Source organism: Haliotis asinina, chromosome 2 (assembly GCF_037392515.1).
Source record: "Haliotis asinina isolate JCU_RB_2024 chromosome 2, JCU_Hal_asi_v2, whole genome shotgun sequence".
Taxonomy (NCBI): domain Eukaryota; kingdom Metazoa; phylum Mollusca; class Gastropoda; order Lepetellida; family Haliotidae; genus Haliotis; species Haliotis asinina.
Genome location: NC_090281.1, coordinates 82099240 through 82125155, shown reverse-complemented (window position 1 = coordinate 82125155; position 25916 = coordinate 82099240). Strand labels below are relative to the sequence as shown.

The 25916-nt window shown below is 40.6% G+C and overlaps 1 protein-coding gene across 4 annotated transcripts in view; it reads right to left on the bottom strand.

Moving 5' to 3' along the window:
* Positions 1 to 25676, bottom strand: part of LOC137274441 (serine/threonine-protein kinase DCLK2-like) — a 71066-nt gene extending 45390 nt beyond the window's left edge. For 2 of the 4 annotated variants that reach the window (XM_067807620.1, XM_067807622.1), the window contains exons 1-2: positions 25487 to 25648; positions 22322 to 23043 (exon numbers count right to left, since the gene is read on the bottom strand). In XM_067807620.1, the coding sequence (XP_067663721.1) occupies positions 22322 to 23038 (717 nt within the window). In that variant the 5' untranslated portion in view covers positions 23039 to 23043; positions 25487 to 25648. Of the gene's footprint in view, positions 1 to 22321; positions 23044 to 25486 lie in introns of all 4 variants that reach the window. The other 2 variants (XM_067807621.1, XM_067807619.1) reach the window with 2 other exon arrangements.
* Between the last annotated feature and the right edge of the window lie 240 nt (positions 25677 to 25916).

Sequence of the window (25916 nt, the reverse complement as noted above, 5' to 3'; positions counted from 1 at the left end):
ACTAACAGACCAGCACAGGCCTCTTTCAGATTGGCAATATGTGGCCTGAAACAGTTGAATGTGATTCACACCAATGTTAGAGTGGTCATTGTCTCCTGAGCGACTTCTTGATTGCTGTGTAGTTATGAATTGGAGTGGTTCCTGAGAAACAATCCTGTCCATTCTAAAGATGGTGGAAAGGTGAAACAAATTGAACACTGTTTTCAAGATGACTGTATTCATAACATGACATGCAGTATTTGTGTCTGCTTGTACTGATACACATAGAGAGCTATCAAACTGAGATCCAGTGCCACTATTTATAACACATTATATACAGTATATGCAGACTCTGAGCTGACGAGGGGATCCTTTCATGAATCATCCTTTTCTAAGGTCAACCTTAACTCAATCATTCTTTAACACTGCACTAAGGTTACCTTAGTTGCTCATGACCACCTTAGTACTTTGTGAGTGTTCCTGTTTATTCACCTTAACATTAAGTATTACATGGTAACCACAAGTACTATCTTTGACCGTCTCTTGATGCCCAAATAATAACACTCTTCTTAGGATAGGAGCAATGTTCTATGCTCCATTAATATGTATTAATCTGTATATATGGTATGTGTGAGCACATGCACACACTGCATATAGGCACTGCTATAATTAAGCAGCGAGGTTTATACAACAGCCAGACTTTCCCTTGAGAAATTAAATTTCTTATAAAACCCAATATATAGAATTTCAGTAGGCTCTCACTGTTCTCCCAAAGATACAAAGAATAAATACTGTTTATCGGAGGCAGCTTCATCCTGTTCTGAAATAGAGCAGGTCACTAAATCTGCAAACTGATCATTGTAAAGTTGCGCCAATATTGATTACTGGTGAGCTGGGCCAGAGTATGTATTCATATTGCACAGAAAAAAATGTTGCTGTTACTGCCCGTGAAGGATGTTAATTCCAGTATCAATCATTCTTGTTTACGCGCACCCTGGGACAATGTATCTATTCACATGACAGAAAAAATTATGTCAGCAACAAATAGGGCATGATCATGTGGGAAGCCTTCTGTTAATAATCATCCAAACTAGTGGCGGCAATGGTGGTTCTTTAGCATTCTGAAGTTGATGGTTTCCAGGCTGATGGAGGGCACAATTACAGTGAAATCTAAGAGAAAAATGGGGACATTTAGAAGGAAGTTTGTAAAGTGGAACTGACAAGACAGAACAGAAAAGTCACCCAGAATTTTCAATTGGGGCAATAATTGGGTAACAACAATAGGACTTATTCCCCGTGGTGCCAACAGGAAGCATGGTATTCTAACAGGCAACTGGAAAGCTTCAAACAGCAATGGGGTCAGTGTCATCAACCTCTGAAAGAAATGCATAAGGATTTGTTCCCGAGTCACAGTATCTAAACTGCCATCATCAAATTCAAATTAATAAAAAAAATAGAAATGATAAAAAAACCCTCCAAAACTTCCCAGTTCATGTTTTCACATTTAAATGCTTGCTTTTGATATATTTTTAGGTTAGATGCATACACTATAAACACAAAAATGCTTGCAAATTACTAAGAAAACAATTTCCTTTTGTGAGGCAAACACCAGTCAATTAATGAATATTCTTACTAAGGACATTGTGATATGATCAAGGTGTATGCTTCTTTTTAGTGAGTGAGTGAGTAAGTATAGTTTTACACCACTTTTGCTATATTCCAGCAATACTGCTGTAGATGGCATCAGAAATGGACTTCACTTATTGTACCCATGTGGGGAATAGAACCCAGGTCTTTAGAATGATGAGTGAATGCTTTAACCACTAGGCTATTCAAATGCCTCCCGGACAGAGTGACATGAGCTAGATATAGGCTTTCAGTATTGCATGCATGCTCACACAAGGACAGATACACATTTAATCAATCAATATAGCAAACTCTATTTCACTTTTAAGCAAAAAAAATATAGTGCTTTTGAAGGATGTTCCGCCCAGCTGGTAATAAATTGAAATTGCTGAAGCAGAAGAAATAAGCTCTGCTATTGATTTAATGCAGGCAAAGAAACACATGCAGACATGCCAGGCTAAAAGATTACCCACAGTATAAATGCTATGGTAAAGTATTGATTCTTTGAGAGCTTAGACATTTGAAGAGCTGGTTAAGAAGAAAAATCTAAATGTAGTGTAGAAATAACAGGTCAAGTCCCCTTGGGCAGTCACGCTTGTCAACTATAATAATCCCTTTATTTCAGAATAAAGTTCCTGCACTCAGCGGAATGCTGACTCTATCACCATGAAGGATTACAGTAGAGGGGCAGAGCTGGCAGGTGCCCTTGTGGTCTGCTGGAATCAATTGTGTAGAGTTGTGTCCCTTAGTTGTGCAAGCATCAGCTTGAATCCAATCAAGTGAGTTGGTGAGTGAGTGAGTTTTACGTTGCTTTTAACAATATTCCAGCAATATCACAATAGGCTTCACACACTGGGAATCGAGCTGGGTCTTCAGTTTAACCAATGAACACTTTAATCACGAGGCTAATACCTAATTTCATGGGTACCTCCATAACAGAGCAGCAAAAAAACCCGGAAAATCAAGTGTTTCATTAATGAGGTCCAGATGTTATACTCTGCATCTTCTTAGGAACAAGTAACAGTTTAGCTAAAGATATTCAGCCATGTCACAAATAAAGTTCTGGTTTTGCCATTGCTTGTTTCCAAATTGCGATTTGTGATGGGCTGGACATCTGCAAGTACATATTTGTTGTAAATCTACAACAACAACAGACTACAAAAAAACCCCAAAACAATGAACTGCAATTATACTAATAATGTAATGATACCATTCATGCCATTCACAGTGAGGTTCAGATAACAAATATAACCTGAGGGGGGCTATAGGTTTGTGACTCACATCAGCTGGTGGGTTAAGGCCCTTAATCCTGTCCGTTTCGAATGGTTTCCACCAGTATCAATTTTCCTCATAAAGAACAATCTACAACCCAGACTACATGCTGCAGGGCATGTGAGCATCAGTGAACAAGATGATGTCAGATGTTTTTCCTTATTAGTCATTATAATTATTCTGGTGAATACTTGACTTTCCTTTGCATGTGTTTGTGGTGGGAGTTGCAGATGTCAAGCAAAACCTGGTATCATTGTTATTCATAACCGGGTGCCTATGACATGATGGTACAAAGAATTTTACTTTTATCAGAGATTTCTTACAATTTGAATTTTTATGATTATATGACAAGCACTGAGTCATCATCCAGCTGTATATTAGGTGTCTTTATGGAACATAAAACAGGCAAAGGCAGAAAAAAACAATATCAGTGAAAACAAGGAACATATCCCAAAATCATTCACTAAACCTGTGAAACTGTGAAGAATTGGGTTAGAGCTGGCCTTCAGGAACCCTTGCTTGGCAAATGAAGTTGGTCAGTTTGGTTGACTTGCTAGACACATCATCATAACTCAGTTGTATGGATCATGCTCATGCTGTTGACCACTGGACTGTCTTGTCCAGATTTGATTATTTACATTATAATTACCATCATATAGTGGAATGTTGCTGAGCGTGGCCTAAACAACGAACCAGCCAGCCATAAAGCCTGCTGTACCCCTAACAATATATCACAGTGACTTGAAAACATTTGTTTCTTATCAGGTAAACCAGTAGCCTGAAGGAGATCCACACCTCAATACAATCAGACATCCATCTATTCTATGGCAATAGTTTCCTGAAGTTCTTCGACTCTGTCAATCAGTCCAAGGTCATTCATCTCTGTTCTTGAATGTTTTTCCCCCAATGTGTAAAGGACAGTGACTTAGTATTGATTCTACTCCTAAAGCTGGCTGGCAGGGTCTCAAATAGATATAGTGCTTTAATTTCTTGAAAACATGCAGCAAATTGAATTCAGTTCCATTTCTAGGGACTGTGAAAGCTAGCCTGGATGAGGAATGGCCCTGAATTGAAAAACAAAAATTGAATGAGGTCCTGTCGCTGTCAGCTTGGTTTTGTGAGACCATCACAGATGTCATGGTTCAAGTCCTTTTAATGATAAGGGATTACAGAAAATTGCATTTTCATTGTAAATCAACGCCATATTTTGATCTTTTACATTTCACATACAAACATAAAACAGTTCCATGAGTGGAGACCAGATTGTGGCTTGATCACAGTGTCCTCATGCATTTATGACCTCAAATGTCAAAGAATTATCATTATTAAAAGGGGCATGTCTCAAATCAGCTGTCACTCATGGCACATTTCAATCAAATGTTTGACAGCAATTTTTCATGGCTAATTATTTTTGTATTTTGAGCCTAAAAGCTAATGGTTATCCTAAATCCACAGAGACAGTTTCAGTTTGACACAAATCATTAATTGTTGCCTCTAGAATTTATTGAACATGGGCGAATATCTGTGTAATTTTTTGAAACTAGGGAAATGATATTTGCATAATATACATCAGTTTTGTTGGTCAACCTTTTGTTGACTGACAGTGATGTTTATGAATAATGGTTTGGATTAATATAATAACATGTTTCATTAGTTTTAGCATGCACTAATCTGTGAAAAGAGCAATTAGAACTCATCAGCTGGTTAGACATTATGGACAGAGCTCCAAATCAGACAGGTATTAGCTTAAACTATCCATACTGTTTGTTTGTTGCTTAACACCACACTCAGCATTTTTCCAGCTCTGAAGGCAGCCAAAGGATAATCGAATCTGAATCATGGATGTGCACAAGACATGTGTTAAGCAAGTCAGCGATCCTGAATACCCAGCCTCATTAGTCACCTCATATGCCTAGCATGCATTGCTGAAGAACAAATCCTATTGGCAACTTATGGGTACATGCATACAGAATCACCATAACATGTATGTATTTAACCTTTTTTACTGACAAAATATAGGAGGTGAATAACGTACATATGTGCAGAATTTAACTTGTTATAACTTACACATACGTCTTTGCTAATAATTCATGCTGACTCACACCAACATGACAGCAGAAACTGTCAAAAACCGGCATCTGTCCAATCCAGCAAGTTGTCAACACCGGCATAAAATCTAAGTCCCTTCCGTGGCTTGTGCATTTATCATCAGCTTTACAACCCAGCACATTGTCTAAAACAGATGATTTCTTCAGTCCCAATGAATGCCGGATTAGACAGCTTCCACTGTATTCTAATTAAAAGTTACCAGAAACAGTACAGAGCTGTTATCAAACGTTAGTGCTGATCAAGACACACATCCAACACTTGGACTATGGGATTATGCTGAATACCCAAAGACAACCATTGACATACCTTGTGAGTAAACAAACACATCTTCAAAAGGTTTCTGAAGCGCTACCTCGGTTGATGAAAAACGTTCTACCTGACTGCAAAACGTTTAACGGGACGCTGAGATGACAAAATGGCCGTTCGCTCATCAACGGCCAGAATTCGATTCACTATTTGGGAACAATGCGCGAAACCCATATCTACCATCCCGCGCCGTGATAAATCTGGAATATTGCTAAACATGGAGTGAAATCATACTATCTCACTCAGTCACCAATGTTTTAAAACCGTGAATGCCTAACCCAAAACATATGAAAATCATTCCATTCACTAAGAAACAACTGAATAAATTTGTCTAGGAATAAATGACATGCATGCAAACCTCACAACTACTTTGGAAGAATTGTCCTAATTTTCGCATCACCCCAATGGCCACGAAAACCCAGCTTGGTGTGTTCCAATCATAGACACAGCTCCAGACATGCGTATTGATTCTTATTGGAGTCTTTGTCCAGATCCACCAAAACACAGCGTCCTTGAGCACCGTCGGGAACAAAATCCACTCTAACGTCACATCTGTTGTAAATATTACTATCTTATATTAAGTGTATACACATAGACTGGTTAGGAATTGTTCTGGGCAATGATGTCTAATGATTCGAAAGGTGCGCGTATGTGTACAATCTTTGATGTCCCTTCCTAACAACAACACATCCTCCACTTCACATGTAGCACTGGGGACTTTGCCATTGTCAGGCATGAACAGGAAACGAAATGACTGATGGTGATATGGTCACTGTCTTAAATAATGAGTCCAATACATATTGTCATTTGTTCAAAAGACATGACCTTAGCTTCCTGAATTTGACCGGAAATCAGCATTTCATTTATGAGACAATGAAACATGAGGATTTGGTTGTACTCATGACATAATCAGAGATGTTTAACGTTGTCTGACAGCAGCAGGCTGTGTTCATGTCAGTATATCTACCTCTATCCAGACTCACAAGGAAATAGATACCGGAACTATAACAGTAATCTAATTTCAATCACTGGATTGTCTGGTCAATACACGATAACTTATAAGGAGCCGTTAGGTAGGTGGAATATTTCTATGTGCGTCAAACAACAACGAACATATCGTACTAATAGTGCTGCGTTATCGCAACACAGCTTCCTGATTAAGAAAATAATAACGTCCATCTGTTACATAAAAAGGAATTTCTAACCACACTAGATGCTAAAAAATGTCGGTAACGACATGTGCTCCATCAAACCCTTCCAATGCCCCGTGGCACATTTCCTCCATGCTGGCGCTTCCGGCGAGACCAGACGCCATTACGACGTACGTTGGACGAAAAAAAAAATGTTTTCGCAGCGATCGTGTCACTGTGAGAGTTGAGCGTTCTACCAAAAGCCATCGCTGATGCATTGGCCTCAAATTGTGTCCGAGATGGCTTGTAAGACATGGCGTTGACTTGATTTAGCTCACTGAAACGGGAGCTTTCCCATTCGTAACGGAATTATTGTTATTCCGTGATGTAACAATATATCATCTCAATCCATTCTGAAGAGATCAATATGAAGCAAGAACGTAAAAACTTGGAGAAATTGACGTTGGTGGTAATTTTTAAATAAACTGTCATCACCAGTGTGATGTCTCCGGATGTTTCAGCGAAGCACTAGAGATCGATCCTACTCACGACTCTGTCATGTTTTAAATAATTACATTATGTAGGAACGGCTCGGTAATGCCCATGCTTTACACTTCTCGACGCAATGCACTAGAACTGTTGCTACTTTGGTGGGTACTGATGGTCTATTTGGTCAAAGTCATGACAAAACTATGGTTCCAATTTTGGTTCACCCTCACTCTGTCTCGAGGATGTGGGCTCAACACTTACACACTCAAAGGTTTCGCCCAAAACGTCTAACAGCAGTGTTCGCGGTAGGTTTTGTACGAGTGCGTTCAGAAAAAAATTACAAATATATTGTCCAAATATTTTGAGCATGAAATGTTAATTACAATCCTGAATCATCTCAAAATTTGTTTGTTATATGTAGCTGTTTTAAAGTGCTTTTTTCAAATTAAGTAGATCAGAATCTATGCGTGGAAAACACGCAATCAAAATATTGTTTGTGAGCGAGTGAGTTTAGCATGAGCATCGATCCAAGCAACTGGGATGCGATGACACGTGTCAACAAAGTCAGCGGGTCTGACCACCCGATCCCGTTACTCTTTCGACAAGCACGGGTTACTTAGGATACATTCTAACCCGGATCTTCACGGGGCAATCATAGTAGGGATTGTGTGCTGACTTTGACCAGGGAGCCTATATAGTTGTAGAGTATCCTTGCTTTGACAGAATTACGACCAAAGAATCATATTGTCCCTACGTGTGTCCAAAAACAAAGAGGGATTTTCTATTCTCCCGTAGGCCTCTCAGCAATCAAAAACTAATTTGACACGATCCTCCATCTTGATTCTTCCCAGCAGTCTAAGAATTGTCTCCGCAAAACGCCCAGAGTAAATCATACAGATCGTTTCGTGTCTTTGATTTATAAGTGTAATTGTTTATATCATTTCCTGCCTCTTACCGAAAACTGTAAGTTAAAACCCACCCATTCTCGCCTTGCCCTATAGAATTATTTTGTTCTCAACCAAACCCGACAGGTCACACAAGTATTGATGCCAAAGTTCTAAAGTGACAATAAATCTCTGGCGGCACATTAGGAGTTCTCCATGAACAAAACGACAGCAAGAGAGGGGACTTAAGCACTGTCGCGAATTGAATACTGATAGCAACTGTTAATGTCGAAGCGATTAGTGTCAAAACCTGGAACTCTGGCACCGTCGTTCAGTCCTGTCGCCACAACGAAGCCACTATTTTCTTGGTCTGGGTGGTGTTGATGGGAAATGAGACTACTTCTCTTTACACGGGCGTTCACCTTTACCGAGGACGCTGCCAAAAGATAAAAACTGATGATGCGGCGTAAAATCAATATCTAATCACTCACTCACTTGTGAACATCCGGGTCTTTTTGTCGTCAAATGTAATCAGCTGTGTATGTTATCTGCCTTGAGGGAGAGATAAGGCGTCACATGTTTCCACAACAGCGTGGATGTTGCCTGAACGCACTGACGCTGCCCTCCGAACAACCAATAATGGAACCATACGATACATTCCTTAAAGGGACACGTACGTGTTTCTCGCTAGTCTTAGGATACTTTAGGAGGGAACTAATCAAGACGTCGGTCTGAGTGAGTGCGTGAATGAGTTAACGCCTCTCTGAACAGTTTGTCAGTGGCCAGTTTTCAACGTTTTCCATCTTGTACCTCGTCAGGATGTCATTTCAGGAGGGAAAATGTTCGGGGAGACGACTCGAAAGTCATCATGGTTTCTAGTTTTTAGAGCTATTTTAAATGTTTTACTTATGGTTTCAAATACTTTATGTTTATTGGCAGCGACAGTAAAGGTGTGCTTAAAACTATTTCTAGTAATCTAATTACAGATAAAAACTGTTGTTGCTTTCGTTTCACTTGCGGATTCCTCTTCTGGCTTTACTTGCTGAGAAGGTCGTTAGCCAAATGAAACGACAGCTTTGTGACTCCAAAGAAAGACTGGAGTCGTCATACTTTCAACGTGACGCAAGGTGAACTATTTCTTCTTCAGCGGAGTCGACGTTGATGTCAGGCGGCGAGGTTCACGTTGCTGTAATTACCTCACCTCGTAATGATGTGTTCACTGCACTCACTCTCACGTGAGAGGGGAATGGGGAGACAGTTACAGGAAGGACGACCGAAAGGTCACCCGAGTGTTGAGTACCGGTGCGTGATCCCCACAAAGGAATGACAAATGGTTCTTTCGTAACCTGCCGATACTCATGACCATGCTGTAAATTCACACCAAGCTCCTCTGTTCCATTTCCATGGCAACGCGATAACAAAGGTGAAACCTGACAGTTACCCATTCATATGGCTCTCTGAGATAACGGCATCTCCGTCGGGGTAAAACTGAAGAAAGTATTCAGTGTGAAAGATACTGTATAAAGGCTGATGGCCAAGGTCTAACAGAATGACTTTCAAGTGTAACACAGGGTTAGTCTAACGCTTACTCTTAATATAAATACAATTTTGATACATGCAATAATTCAATGTAAATGGAGTCTCTGTGAAATCAGGAACTTCCTCGAACTGAGAGCTGTCGAAGCTTTAATCATTTACGACTTTCGTGGGTTGGCTGACGGATGGATAATGTACTTTAGGGACTGACTACCACAAAGCAGCAAAACACATTTTGAATGCCATATGAAAAGTTGGTGCGCAAGACGAGTTATATTTCTCTTAAGGCAATACTCACCGCGGCGGTACTATTGGCCTTGATACCCAACGCAGCAACATTCCATTTGTATGTGCCTGCAAATATGCGGCCTGTGAATAATCGAGCCTGGACCAGACAAACCAGTGACATAAATCATACGAAGTCAAGGTCGGAGGGCCTGACCAATAGTGACCATCCGATCCCTTTAGCTGCCTCTCACGACAAGCATGGAGGAAGACCATTTGCACATTTGGTAAATCGAACACGTTAACCAACCATTAAGCTACCCTCAACCCTCCAAAGCTACCGACTTAAAATTTAATCTGATATATCGCTGTTGAAAACACGGATATCACGTACGGATTGTCATGGATTGTTGTATGTATTTTATTTACGTACATACAGTTAGCATGACCTTAATAATCGAGTCTGGACCAGACAATTCGGTGATCAGTATCATGATTATCATGATTATCATGATTAATATAAGAAACTGGTGTGTGAATCATGTCAGCAAGTCTGACCAATTGTTCCTATTAAGACCAATTATAACCTGGATCTTCCAGAAAGTTTACAGATGTAGTGACTAATATTTAATATGTCCGCCAAGGTTCTTGTAAATCCTTATGTCAACGGTGTAGGCCCAGAAGGATCTCAGCTGGGTTGCATGTTAATGAGGTTGTTTGACCGAACCAGGAAGTTAATGACGGTAATGCCCTAGCAACTTGTCGCTATTGGTTATAAGATAAGAATCCGGCACGAAATACTCGGCAACGCAGCAGGAAGGCGACAGAAACATTGTCGCCCCTTGTATTCTGATTAGTTCATATTCCTAGACATTGTTTTTTTTTTGGTTCTGAATCTCATTTCCTTGTGGCGAAGCCAATATTCCCCGAACATGATTAAATCATGACATGTTCAGGAATGGCCCAATGCAATTTGTCTCGAGGAAAATCTTTATATTCACCATTAACATTATCGTCGTATAAAGGATATATTGAAAGTTATTATCCATAAAACGTGTCATGTATTCATGGTCGTTCCACTTGAATATGCCTTTCACGAACTTTAAAAGTTGAGTGAGTGAATTTAAGTTTACACACAGCAGTATTCCAGCAAACTGAACCATACAATCCAGTGATCAACAGTATGAGCATCGATCTGCGCAGATGGGATACGGTTACATGTGTCAACTACGTCAGACGACCCAATGCCGTTAGTCGCCTCTTACTACAAACATCAATTCTTTTAAAACTATAAGAAGAGACAGTTCGTTGTGTCAGTCACTTGTTTCGTAAGCGTGTAAGCTTAGTACCGCGCACTACCTACTTTATTCCTTGTACTAAATGTCTTAATGTCTAACTAAGCGGTCACATATGTCAATATTAGACATCAGGTACTACTTCGCATATAGTTGCCCCCCCCCCCACCTCCTCCCCAGACACTGTTAGCCAAGTGAGGCTTCTTGTCTAACACTGTACTGTACTGAACCGCTTCTAAGAGGAGATTGTGTAGACACACAGCGGCATCGCCATCATAAGAGCTCGTCCGTGGTCGAAATGTGATCGGAGCGAGATATGTCTCATTATTTAAACATGACATTTATCTTCACTGAGCCTGTGATATTTCCCACGTGAGAAAAGTATCTTTAAGTACTATGTGGTTACTTGTGCAGTTGTTTAGTGGGGCGGTGGTTGAAGCATTCGCTTGTCGCGACCTAAGCTCGGGTTTACTTCCGCTCATGTGTAAAGTAAAGCCCAGCGTCATATTAAGGGACGTGAATTCAAACTCACTCACTCAATGTAACTTCTATCACTGAATAATTCGTGCATTTTGGTATGTTTGGTCAGTGGGTTAACTTAGGAAAGAAACAACCAACAAATAGCATGTATTAATTTATAACTTAACGGCTTTACCTATTAGCGAGAAGCCACTTTAGCAGGCTCCCTGTCTACTACACCACCAAACCTTGTGCGACACACATGCGGCAAATGTATAGCATGAGTACCGTTTTACGCGGCTTTTTACAATATTAGCTTCATGTGCGAGGGAAGCCCGAAAGGATGCACGTGTGTTTTCAAACGCACGCTTGTCACTCCGAAGACCCGGGTTCGATTCCCTACATGGTACCAGTCTGGTATCGCCACGGCACCGCCGGAATATTTCTAAAAGCGGAGTAAAACCGTATTCACTCGCTATTAAGGTAACAGAATCGGGACTTTTTGCTTTTCAATTCCTGTGTAATATTTAATGTATAACGCTCTCAGCACCATTCCATCTATATATGTCAGACGCCAGTAAATAATAGAATCTAGTACAGAGAATCCACTGATTCAGAAAATGATCAACAATCTACACAACTGGGGCATGATGCGTCCGTCTCCTTTTAAAATAAGGCACGCGTTGCTGGAGAGCTATATGCGTCACGGATCTCCCAACAGGTGGAGGAAATCACAGCGCGGCATTCCACCCATAGCGGGACTGCGAACGTAACTCAAGCAAATGCCCCTTTTCAAAGCAAGGATGTATCTGAATCTGCATATATACATAGACCCTACAATCTCCGCTTCCCTCTCGACCGGAATAAAATATATCACATATCGATCAAACCAATTCCATTCCCTGTACTTCGGCAAAATATACATCAGAGAAACAGAAACATCCCATGACTAATAGTGGATCAGTGTTGTGACTCATACCATACAGTCATCTGCGCTGCGACAGTCTGCAACAGTTATTTCATCATTGCGGCGATTGCATACAAGGTTGCAAGTATAGGTCTAAATGGACCACATTTAAAGCAAAGACTTTTCCAGCGACAGATCCTCTGAGATATTGAAGACGTAATGGTTATCTTAAGGATGAGACGCCCATGGTGATAGAAACGAGATTATTCTTTTCAATGATACTGTGAATGAGAGGCTGTTAGCCCAAGGCTTGACAAGGTACTTGTCGGTCAGGGTTACGTCCCATGGATACAGCTAAATTTTGTACCTGGTGGTGAGTGAATTTACGTTTACAATATACTGAACAATATATTGCCAAAATATAACTGTAGGAATACCCCCCCCCCCTCCCCCAACCCTCCCCCACACTTGTTTTTATACAGTGAGCAACAATATATTCAACATATTCTAAAGTGAGTGAGTTTAGTTTTACGTCGCACTCAGCAATATTCCAGCTATATGGCGGCGGTCTGTAAATAATCGAGTCTGGACCAGACAATCCAGTGATCAACAACATGAGCATCGACCTGCGCAATTGGGAACCGATGACATGTGTCAACCAAGTCAGCAAGCCTGACAACCCGATCCCGTTAGTCGCCTCTTACGACAAGCATAGTCGCCTTTTGTGGCAAGCATGGGTTGCTGAAGGCCTATTCTGCCCCGGGACCTTCACGGGTCTCAATATATTCTAAATAATTCCCAAGCTCAACCAGAGTAAAACATGATGGGCATCAAACACATTGCTGACACAAATCAGAATAGGTATATTGGTTACTGTCCTCTAATCCTCTCTGTTTGTCACAAGGGGGTTCTATATTAAACTTTACACAAAACAATGCAATTCGTATTACAAACTCGCACATGTTTTAATCAGATCGCCCCAAAGCGCCACTAATCCAGAAACAATTATGGGTTTGCGGGCACCTGTTATTAGTCCACGTTTCAGACTTGCCATTACTACACGCCGAGCGATGTGAAACACTTCCGATCAAAGTAAGCATCACACATTTTCATTACCTCGAAATGGGAGACATATAACTCCAACGATCTGAACGAATCAACGGCTGTTTAGATATTCGTGGCTGGGTAATAACGGCGGAAAATACAACATGCGAATTGATCTGATCAAAACATCATCATAGGGTCTCCGGGTCACTCTACGTGATTTCTCAAGCTGCAAAATTTCAAACTGACAAGAAAACAGTTTTACTCTGAAAATCAATTCAAGGGGGTGGTCTTGACTATATTGATCTCAATTTCAAGCTGATGAAACAACCATGCATATAGTTAAAAATGTGTTCTGCCGCTCGATGCGTTTTGTTGATTGAATTAAACTCTGAGTAAAAGGCTCATTTAAGACAAAATTTAAAACACCATTTTAAAGGGTTCACTGCTGGAGCGGCAACAGAAGCACCTGGGGACGCAGTAATGCTTTCCTTAAGGGAGGACGAATGCTGTAACGCGATTCGGATGAAGACGGGCACCTGTTTCTATTGCAACAGTCTTAACTGGATGGCAAGTGAATAATGAAGCCTTAAGCACACTCCTCCCCTTTTGATAAAGTCATTGTTTATTTGTCTCATGTCAGTGCATCTAACTGATTATCCTTTTCAGCAGTTGAGTACTATATACTTGAATTGGCAAGCCTTGCATCAATAAATGAATGGTTATTCATGATATCAGAAGATCAACAACACAATTAGTTAGTGAGTGAGTACGGTATTAGCGACCTTTCAGCAATATCACGGCGGGGGACACCAGAAATGGGCTTCACACGTTATCGAAGCCGGTGTCCGGCGCGACAAGTGAACGTCTTAATCACTAGTCTACCCCACTGTATACCACAAGCAGTGCTTATTACTGGAAGAAAAAGTACGTTAAAGTTTCAGGAGTAGGAACTATAATAGGAACTACCCATACAAAATGAATTCAAAAGAAGTTTAGTCCTATTTTTTTACATGACTCCGACATGACACTGAGAGGTGGCTCAATTCACGGTGATTCCCGTGCTGAAAGTATCATTAGGATATTCCCCGCCAAATCTTAATAGTAACGGAAATAGGCTAAATAAACACATTTATCAGTGATTTTGCAGTGGACAAATGGCTTTAGGGCATAGTAATGATTTTATCAACATTTCATAGGACTCTATTCTGTTTGAAAAGAAAATCAACACATTTCAGTTGACAATCAGCCAATGTCCTAGAAACGTTACCGATCTGAAATCCTGATATTGAGCCATTTAACACGACAATATTTAGTGTAGATTTTCAGACCTTTTCCACAAAACGATCTATGGATGTCGCAAGCCGATGTTAAAGAATGGAAGTTACGATCATCTAAGCGGGGGTTGTGGGTTAACCTAATGGTCAAAGCGACCATTCGTCAGAGAAAACCCGGGTTCGATTCCCAACATGGGTACAAAGTGTGAAGCCCATTTCTGGTTTCCCCGCCGTGACATTGCTGGAATATTGCTAAATGCGGCGTAAAACTCACTCACCAATTGATATTTTGGGGTTTGTTTTTTTCTTTGATCTGGGACGTAACAAATTCAGATTCTAAAGGGAGAAAAGAAGTGTGTTAAGGGAACAAACCCATATTTCACGTTAATGACTGTAACTTTGACATGGCTCCTTCGGTTACCTTTAAACCACTCCTGCGTATTCTGCCATGATACGTCGCCTATACCAAACCATTACGCTGACTAATGATTGAGCCGTTAAAATGTGTAATCTAAAAGCACCGGATGTTGCTCATCCACACGTTTGTCTCTCCAAACCTGATTAGATAGTACAGACCTGTGAATATGTGGGTTAGAACTGATCTTCAGTTACCCATACTTGCCGTAAGAGGCGACAAACGGGATCGGGTGGTTAGGCTCCCTCATCTATTAACATGTCCTGGTATTGCGATAGCGCAGATCGATGCTCATGTTGTTGATCACTGGATTGTTTGGTCCAGACTCGATTGTTTACAGACCGTAATTGGAGTATTGCCGTGTGCGGCGTTAAACTTAATTCACTCACTGATTGGATACAGGTGACATACAAGTGTGGTGTGTACTGAGAGTGTCATAAAACATCACTCAAACGGCAACCAACCTGATAAACACGGGACGTAGAGTCTACCTATAAAGTAAACAAACCACACGTTTTGACAGGTTGAGCGTGTCAATAGCCCCGTTTGACTTACAAGGCACATACAGGGCACTTAGGTCGCCATTCAGGGTCTTCTCTATGGTAGGTAAACAAACCAGGGGCGACCATTGCTTGTGAAATTCAACGAACTTTTAGAAGACATGGAAACCGCTATTGATCGGGACCATCAATTCACACTCACGGTGCGTGACAGTCACCTTTTAGGAGTTATAAACAGTTTATATACCTATTGATCAGTATAAACCTTTCACAATATACCCTAGTATGTAATACGTGATCGATGTGTTGTACATAGTCTTCATAACCTTGTTTATACTATGATTTATGTTACAAGACTGCATTCAGAAAGGATCCAGCCTTACAAATATGTGTTTCTGAACCAATCAGTGCTTTTCGGGTTTGGCTACTCAGCTAATTTTTTTATAGGAAAGGAAAGAACCGTTTCATCCATGAATTAACAACCAAGGCATATTTCTGAATATTGAAAGGTTTGAAATCTCAAATTTTTCATAAAATCTTTCCGCGTTCTAATACACTTAGCATCGACATTTTCCAGTCGCCCATTTGTGGTAGACTTCACCGGTTAGGACCCTCAGGAGTCTGGAAACCTAAGATCGTGAGTTCGAAGCCAAGATTAACTCTGATAATGATTTTCCATTTTTGTTAGCAATTTCATTGATTGGCTGATACGCCGAGACATAACTACAATAGTGTCCAACAGGCGTTAACTCAAATATTCCACTCTTTTCGTTACTATACACTAGTCGAAGAGCGCAAAAGCGCTTTTAGCAGCAGTAACCATAAAAACATGGCGACATCTTCGATTAGAATTCTATCGTTTTGTGACATTACGCACAAGATAACTTAACCATATTAACCGATGATTCAAGGAATATCATAATATTCCATACTATTAAGACGCAACTCGTTCTGTAACCTTCCACAACGTGCGTTTCTGTTACATCCACAACCACAAAGAACTTGCGTTCCTTTTCAATACACGACCAGTGTTGCACTGAACTTGCTGATAGATTTAACTGCCTTTACTCTCCAACCAGATAGGGTGTAAACTTCAATCTATTTTCGTAGCTATGCGCCCCACATTGAAGGACCAGGGAAAAGATCGAACGGCTCGCAGCATGTTAAGGAGAAGATTCAATAAATACTTCCCTGTTCAATGGGGATATTGGCTGCCCTTTATTGTCCGTGTGTCTATAGGTAACAGATACCTATATCTGACCATTACAAGAGCTTAATCCCTGCTGATCACATAAACGTCTCACAATGTTGGATATTAAGAGTTAAAACATATCTATGACGGTCGGCTGGAAGATATACGCTATATCGCACAATGAGATCTGGAGATCTATATGGATGATAAGCATATGCAGATAGGAGCTCCGAGGGAAAGGGTTATTTGCCCCCTGTGGTGACTGTAGTCGACAATATCACTACTTATCAAGGAATATCTTTCATGAGAGAGTACAATGGCGTCTCACATCAGTAATTTTACCTACACTTACACCAAGTTGCTTTGAGTTACTATGTAAGTTAGCTCACAAATAAACGTTCATTTACTGCATATATATCCATGGGATATAGAAGGATTAACGAAACTACCAGCATTGGAATGCTTAACGTCGTATCTTGTAACATACATTGTCAAATATCAAGCGAAACCACTTATAAACCTGCCAAAAGACCCTGGGGATAACTGTTTCTATAATCTTAAACACAATATCAGTAATTTGCTTTAACAAGGTACGAACGGATTAACTCCTAGCCGTTAATAGCCTTGTTTATTCCATGTAAATCCTATTCTAGTCAGTTAACCGCCAACAGCTTGCAGAAATACTGCGGAGTATGTGAACATGACTTAATATTCATACTCTAGGGAATGTCATAAATATATACCTGTCAACCTTACATGTAACAAAGATAGGAACGTATGGTTTTACGCCTCTTTTAACAAGCGTCAATGTTACGGCGGGGACACCAGAAATGTGCTTCATACTTTATATCCATGTGAGGAATCGAACCTGGGTCTTCAGCGTGACGAGCGAACAATGTCAGGACTAGGCTACCCCATAGCCCCACTGTGACAGTGAATGAGATATGTCATACTTTTAGGAGCTAGAGTACATCAGTGTTCTACATTGTGAACTTATGAAAAATGTACCTATTATGAAGCTGCACTAGCTGAAGTTCCTCCAAAAATATATTCTATCAGTATGCAAAGAGTTCTCAGCAATCAGTCACCCTGAGTTCCAGTCTGAACACTACGTATATACTTGTCAAAATTTGAGTGGTATGTAAGCGAAATTACAAATGAGATACAAGAGACCAACTTTTGTAGGTGAATCTTCCCTAGTCAAACACTCCGAACAATGCTGTTACAATAAACTGTTGGTGAAGCTTTACTCGTCGGTATTATGGCAACGGAGTTTAGCCTAGGGCGTTACTTTAGATTATCACATTGAGAGAGTAAATCCTTTCGGCTATAGCAACAATTCAACAACGCCACAGAAAACACATTGGCGTAGTTCACACCTGACTTGACGAATAGGTTATATATACCTGTTTGATGTGATTCCATGGTATTAAGACTTATGCCTCATCAGCTGGGAACAGTGAAATGTAGAGGTGTGGGAGGCTTGGACCCACCCTAGCAATCAAACCTCAGGTAATAAGAGACACATACAGAGAAACTACATATGGATTCAGTATTAAGGTGCTACTGTTGAACTACTTCTACATCAAAGTACAGTTATAACAAACACGAAAAGACAGAAATAACGAACTGGCTAGCTATTCTCGAAACATTCGTAAGCCTACGAACTTCTTAAGCCCATTCTTAACACATTGGCTACGATCAAAGTTAAGTTTTTTTGGTACTCCGCCATAAGATTTTAGTCGCTGTTCACATAATGAACTATACAGATGTAACGAAATGTCTGTATGGTGACTGTCGCATATTTCAGTAGAAATGCATATTAGGATATAACGGGACATCTGACTTGGTCGTAGTTTATCGAAACTGATGCGAAATATGCATTTTTCATGAGCTTATTTCGTACATTTGTACACTGTCAGGTTTTCACATGTGTTTCTCCTATAGAACACGACGTATTGACAGTAAGTCACATCCACCTAGTAGCTGACACGCCAATTTCAGTGCAGCATGGCATGCTGAATATTGCAGTTTTGTTAATTTTAAGAGAAATTACTTAGGTGCATACGGGATCTGACTATGCGTGATTTAATTGCCAGATCCATGACTTTGCATTGTAACTGCACGAATTTATTTTGTGAAACGGGATAATACTTGAAACTAACCACTGTTCAAACGCAACTGTTTAGTCTTGATTTACACTACTTTACTAATTTACTCGTGTTAGTAAAGTATACGCCCGAAGTCTGTTTGGCGTTATAGTAAAGTATGGCTTCACACTTAGTAAAGAGCAAGATGAAGATGGTTTAGCCTTTTGTGAAGTAAGTTACAAGTAAAGTATACGCCTGAAGTCTGTTTGGGATTATAGTAAAGTATGGCTTCACACTTAGTTAAGAGCAAGATGAAGATGGTTTAGCCTTTTGTAAAGTAAGTTACAAGTAAAGTATACGCCTGAAGTCTGTTTGGGATTATAGTAAAGTATGGCTTCACACTTAGTTAAGAGCAAGATGAAGATGGTTTAGCCTTTTGTAAAGTAAGTTACAAGTAAAGTATACGCCTGAAGTCTGTTTGGGATTATAGTAAAGTATGGCTTCACACTTAGTTAAGAGGAAGATGAAGATGGTTTAGCCTTTTGTAAAGTAAGTTACAAGTAAAGTATACGCCTGAAGTCTGTTTGGGATTATAGTAAAGTATGGCTTCACACTTAGTTAAGAGGAAGATGAAGATGGTTTAGCCTTTTCATCGTCAGTATATGTAAGACTTGACTGAAGTGATGAAATATGATATACCCTGGGTTCATGCAGTCAAAGTATATCCCAGCACCTGTTCGACCAACGTAAGTATTATCAAGGAATATTTGAGGTGATTAAAGTATGACGTATGTACGTATGTATGTAGTGAACCGTTCCTACGTCTGTTCGACATAATCAAACTATAGCCGAACGCTTGTTTGACCCATGTTGTTATGCCTGAGCATGCTCCGCGTAACTTATTAGGCCTAAAGCCTGTTTATAATAACATTCCCAAATGTTGGTGTCACGTTAAGTGAAAGAATGAGTTGAGTTTTACGCCGCCTTTAGCAATATTCCAGCAATATCACGGCGGAGGACACCAGATATGGGCTTCATACATTATACCTAATACTTCAAATGCTGAGAAAAAAACCCCCAAAACTCTTGCAACAGTATCGCAGTGCCATAGATATCTTTATTGACTAGGATAGCCGTGTTGTTACTGGTTAAGGGCACAAGGACTGGACACATAATCATTAGCGTGAGAGGCAGATTTTATGGATGGTATCAATGCACACAGATTGGTATAAATTAGTATCTCTAAAAAGAGGTAATGAAAACTTCAAACCATCGGTGCGTAGTCGCTACAGATCAAAGGCTGATGACAGTGATTGATTTTTTCAATTATCTAACAGCTATCAATGAAAAATGAATGAGTGTGTATGGTTTTACGCCGCTTTTAGCAGTATTCCTGCAATCACGGCGGAGGACACCAGAAATTGCCTTCAAACATTCGGCGTGACGAGCGAACGCTAACCCATCACTAGGCTAACCCACCGCCCATGAGAAGGAAATGGACATGGTGACCTTGCTGATTGTGTCTCATCGTGACATTGCTGACTATGTCATAGTGACCCTGATGATTGAATGTCACTATGACTCTGTACTGCGGGACGGTCATGCCATCAACCACTGGATCTAGGCTCGATGTCTTATAGCTGGTTCGATGCACCTTTGCGATTTAAAACTATATTCTGTTACTCACAAACACACATCGGTTCTGAGACATTCCATTACTTACAAACATAAATTGCCTCCGGGACATTGCGGACTCACGAACACATCAGTTCATTTGGAGAAATTCCAACACATCACACGACCCTTAAGCACACCTCCAGTTTTGAGACATACCGCAACTCACACAGTAGTTTAAGGACATTTTGTGACTCACAAACACATCGGTTCAGGGACAGTGAAGTGAATTTACCTGCTAACACCTTCATCATACACTGCGAATAAATCAACACTTAAACAAATTACTGCCCTACTGGGCGGGGCAGATTTGCTCCGAGAATCGAACATCTGCTAACAGTAATTGTTAGCGTGTTTTGAATATCATCCGTTGGGTATCATTTACAAAGGAAGTCAATAAATCAATTCAGTAAACACGTCCTTGTGCTAGTGTTTATAGGGTCAGACGCGGCAGCTATTACGTTTGTCCGAGACAATCTACAAGAACTAGTTGTCTTACCCTGAAATCTACTTACTTTATATTACCCACTATCCCGAAGTATACCGCGGGGTAGTTGGATATGACCAGTGGGGTCGTTCCCTGGTTTATCATAGCACATAGAAGGTGCGTGATTGGTGGTAGGATCTAATCATTATTCTTGTACTTTACTCTTGTCTTAGGCGGATTATCAATCGCTATTCCGTGCTTTGATAGGAAATATTATATCCTAGATTTCTGCTTAAACAAAATCTGTGTCATATTACGGTAACATCCCAATTATTTCACTCCTAATCAAAGGGCTTTATTAGACTCAAGAACGCCTTGTGCTCCTCTCGAGTAACAGAATTTAAGTTTGATTTTCTTTGAAGGATAGCAAATCTGTGGGCAAAGCGGACAATGGTTTGTTTTGCTCAGTAGGATTCAAGGGGAGCTGACTTCACAAATGACCATAGATACATTTTTGATAAGGGTTATTGCTGTTTGGATAATATAGCATGCTTTTATCAATAAACCAGAACTGCAAACAGGCACATTCGCCCTTATTCATCCTGCGTGACATGTAAACAGCTGAAGAATAGCTTGGAACAACTTGGAACATGCATATGGATGTACATTTTGAGAACCAATTTTCAGTTGCTCGTGAATGATTTGTTGGTTGATATCCTTACATACAATAGTTCTAGCTTTCCAAGCTCCATTATGTTGATGCCAATATCAAAAATTGTATTGACTGTCCATTACACAGGAAAGGTATCCATTACCTCTTTTAACATACATACTAAAAACAAAGCTCCCAGCTGCTTGTCTCTCCTAGGACAATCTTTCACGAATTCAAGCAATCGGAGTCAATATGGTTAACATACATTTATATCAGGATTACAGTTTCAATTAAAGTTTAGCCTGAAAAGAGAAATGTGCTTAGGAGCAACATAACGTCAATGACTGAAGAAAATGTGAGGAATGTGCTGTGTTTGGTGATTGTGTAATGCCGTAACCCAGCAATATCTCAGCCATATGACGACGGTATGTAAATAATCGAGTCTGGACCAGACAATCCAGTGATCAACAACATGAGCATCGATCTACGCAATTGTGATACGATGACATGTTTCAAGCACGTCAGCGAACCTGTCCACCCAATCCTACAAGTCGCCTCCTACGACCAGCATGGTATACCGAAAATCAGTTCTAACCGGGATCTTCACGGGTAAAATGTGTATGAATGCAATCATCATAGGCATGTAACAGTTCAATATTGGTCAGCAAGTTGATGTTTGCTACTGTGGTAAAGAGCAACGGCATGGTGCGGGTAAAACAACATACACGTGCTGAGCATGGGATTCGACCAGAAGATCCTAGATCTCTTAGCCACCATTTTCTTGCCTGAAGATCTGAAAGCATAACGGTTTATTTCCTGAAATATTCACATACCTGTCGACCGTCCAGCGTGAATATTTTCCTGACGGCTCCGCTGTCGAGTTTGATTGCCTCTGTTATGTCTGTGAGAACTTGGTCGAAGGAGTGTGCTGTCTTTTTATTCAGCAATATCCTCACTGCTTTACGTGGTTTGCTTCCATTCCGAATAATTGTAACCAACTTTGGCTTCAGAATGAACCCTTTGTTTTCATTCTCGTACTTTTCATTGGCAACAGAAGCGCCACCATCTTGTGAGTCAGCACCGCGAGATTTGACGTTATAATTCCAGTTTGGGGACGAACTTGTTGTGTATTCCAGATTCTTGAAGACGTCGGTAGAAGCACAGACGTAACTCTCGCCTTCCTGGAGTTCACATAAGCTGGTTATTTTCTTCGAACCATCCATAGTAAACATATGTCGGACACCATTAGGAAGCACCACTTTATCACACAGCGGGCTAAGGGTTAACTCTGCCATGAGGGACTCAAAAGTCCTGAATCGTTCAGGTGAGACGGCATATATCATGCCTTTAAAGAACCTGTCCCCATTTCTGTAAAATCTCACTTTCTTGGCGCGTTTCTCCTCCGACATTCGAAGGATGCTGTGTCTGATGAGTGATCCGTGGTCACTGTGGCTTGTCGGACTGCGTGCGCGTCCAGAGCGCGTGCTTTGACGGCTGGCTCTGGCGTCTTGCCGACTGTAAGCGAAGTGTTCATCGTAGTCTCCCATCATATATACTGGAGAAGAAGAAAAATATACATTTTTTTAATTCCAGGGAAGTATTCTGCACTGCAGTGGAGTTTACGATGTGATTGCTCATGATGAAAGAGTGAGTGAGTGAGTGAGTGAGTGAGTGAGTGAGCGAGTTGGGTTTTACGCCATCATTAGCAATATTCCATCAATATCACGGCAGGGGACACCAGAAATGTGCTGCACACATTGTCAGCATGTGAACCGAACCCGGGCCTTCGGTGTGACCAGTGAACAGTTATACCACAAGGCTACCCCAGCGTCCCATAATGGATGAAAACCAACAACTACATTATAGCCCTAAACATTGCTCACACTCTGCAACAGATCAATCCTGTTATTCAGTTGTAAATACATCTTTAATCTCTCCCCTAAACCTGTCCTAAATCGTTGGCTATTACAACAACTTCAGCAATACTACCAAACACGTTTCTATATTCCAGACCAAGACTGAAGTGGCGTATATCCCGACATGGATTATTTCGGGACTTCGACAGAACACTTTCAAATGCCGCATGGTCTAGGTCTTGTTGAAAAATATCGCCCGTTGGGGCTGGGGAGATATTGCGACTTAAGTCTCCATATCGCTTGAGGTAGATTTATAGGCTCTCGAAATTTCAGGTGCAATGCTACACTGAGATGGCAAATGAGTTTAAATGGGCAATCATATTGACTTAGGATTTTAGACTTAGTTACTGGTATTGAGAGGATGTTGAACAAAATCTTAAATGTCGCTTCCTTTTTATAGAGAGGTCATTTCATACAAAACTCTTACATAGTGTAACATGGATGAGTGAGTGAGTTGGTTTTTACGCAACTTTTAGCAATATTCAAGCAATATCACAGTAGGGGACATCAGATATGGGCTTCACATATTGTTCCCATATAGGGAATCAAACCCAAGGATTCGACGTGTCGAGCCAGCGCTTTAACCACTAACGCCCCCAACGTATTGTGGGATACGTAACTGAGGATAAGAATCTGTGTGAATCTGTGTGACATGTATATTGGGAAAATACAGGATTGGATCAAAGAATTTAAAAAATGCATGAATCGTGTCTATTATTTACGATATGACTATGTGAACAAAACACACTCAATGGGTCGGTATAAGTAAATCACTAGGTGTTTGTCATCCTGCTGTAGGTCTTTCAAATAATTATCAACAGTTTTTTATACGTTCCATTACCTAATTACTGCCTAGGATTGAACTCTATAGAGCTGACAGTAAACAAATGTCAAAGTATCTGACCGCTTCATTCAGACCGACAGCGTCCAATTGGTAACGGTACCAAGAAGAGACAAGGCTCTTTTGTAGCATAGCTCGTGGCATTTCTCATTGATTTTTAGTTGAAGCGAAACAAGGGGAACGATAACATGTTTACTTACAGTTTAATGTTATCCCTTGCTGCTAGATAGCCAAAACGAAACGTAAATGAAGAGGCATTGAATTCAGTCACGGTTGGGTCCGGGTGTGGAGTGCCCTAAGTACTATTCCACTGTACTAGGTTGATAACAATACTTATACCATGGGTGACCAGTTCTGCTCTCATATCCCACTCCTTTAGCTGGTGGTTGTCTATGAAGTAATTCCGTGACTCAGATCTTATTCATCGCTGCTAATCTGTGATCTAGATGTGCTTGTTATGATCGATCTATCAAGAGCGGTTTATATCACCGACACTTGGACTAGGTTACACAAGTTAAATAGTAGGATTTCAGTTTCTTAACGGCGTTTAGAAAGAAACAGAACCGGTCGTCTATAGATCTATATCACCAACATATCAGATGGACCGATGTGTTTACTTTTGGCCGTGCGTGGCCATTCAAATGATTTTTTTCAAAACTTGAGTGATGTGGACAATATCCACACAAAAATGTTCGTTAAAACTCTGGGTAAATATAGCTGACAGGAATAAAGTGGAGTACACGGCACGTTAAAAATGTCTAGTATGGTTAGTTAAGTCGGCAAGTATTGGCACGTGGACTGTCCATGACGTAATTCCTTGAGTGAGTTAAAGCAGTTTTAATCTGTCCATCAAACATATGTTATCTGCGAAGCGTTCTTCAAACCATGTAGCTTTGACTGAGTACGGATATTACAGATACTTGTGTTTCGTACGGCACAGACAAGTCATTATCGGCCGTATATAAACATAATCACACTCTGTCGGTAGGAAATCCCTCGACAAGGAAAACAACGATAATCCACCTGGTACAAATTAGACCCATTCACAACAAAGAAAATTCGATGGAAATAATGGGTGGCATGTGCAGACAATGTCGTTACAAGCATACACGTTATCATCTGAATAAATTTAAATGATTGTATATGGAGTATCGTTCTGATCTATGGGAATACCCAATGGCGACTAGCGTTATGGGGAGTGTATACAGTCAAATATGAGAAACATATTTGGTCTCGCTTACCTGAAAACCCACACGCTGTCTCTATTCTCGCCGGCAGTCTGCGAGTTGCACAGACAAATCCGCCCCTCACACGATCAATACAAGCAACGGTTCTTCATAATTTATGATTCCCGTAGCAGACGACATGCCGTAATACCTGCATAGCAGACGACCGGTTGGTATGAGCGATAACAACACACGACCTCGTTCTGAGGCTCACGAATAGTCTGCAAGTGTCACGCACGGGACATGCAGTGGGCGATACCATTACGATGTGGGATGAAAGCTGGCAGAAAATTCTTAGTGCATATTAGATAATAACACCCTAACGCCACTTAGCTTTGGACGTGAGATACCAGATTGTATCGGCCGGTTTGGGGCAGATTTAGTTGCCGTCAACTCCAAAGCCCTGTAAATAGGATTAGTAAACAGAACGGGCCAGGTTGAGTTA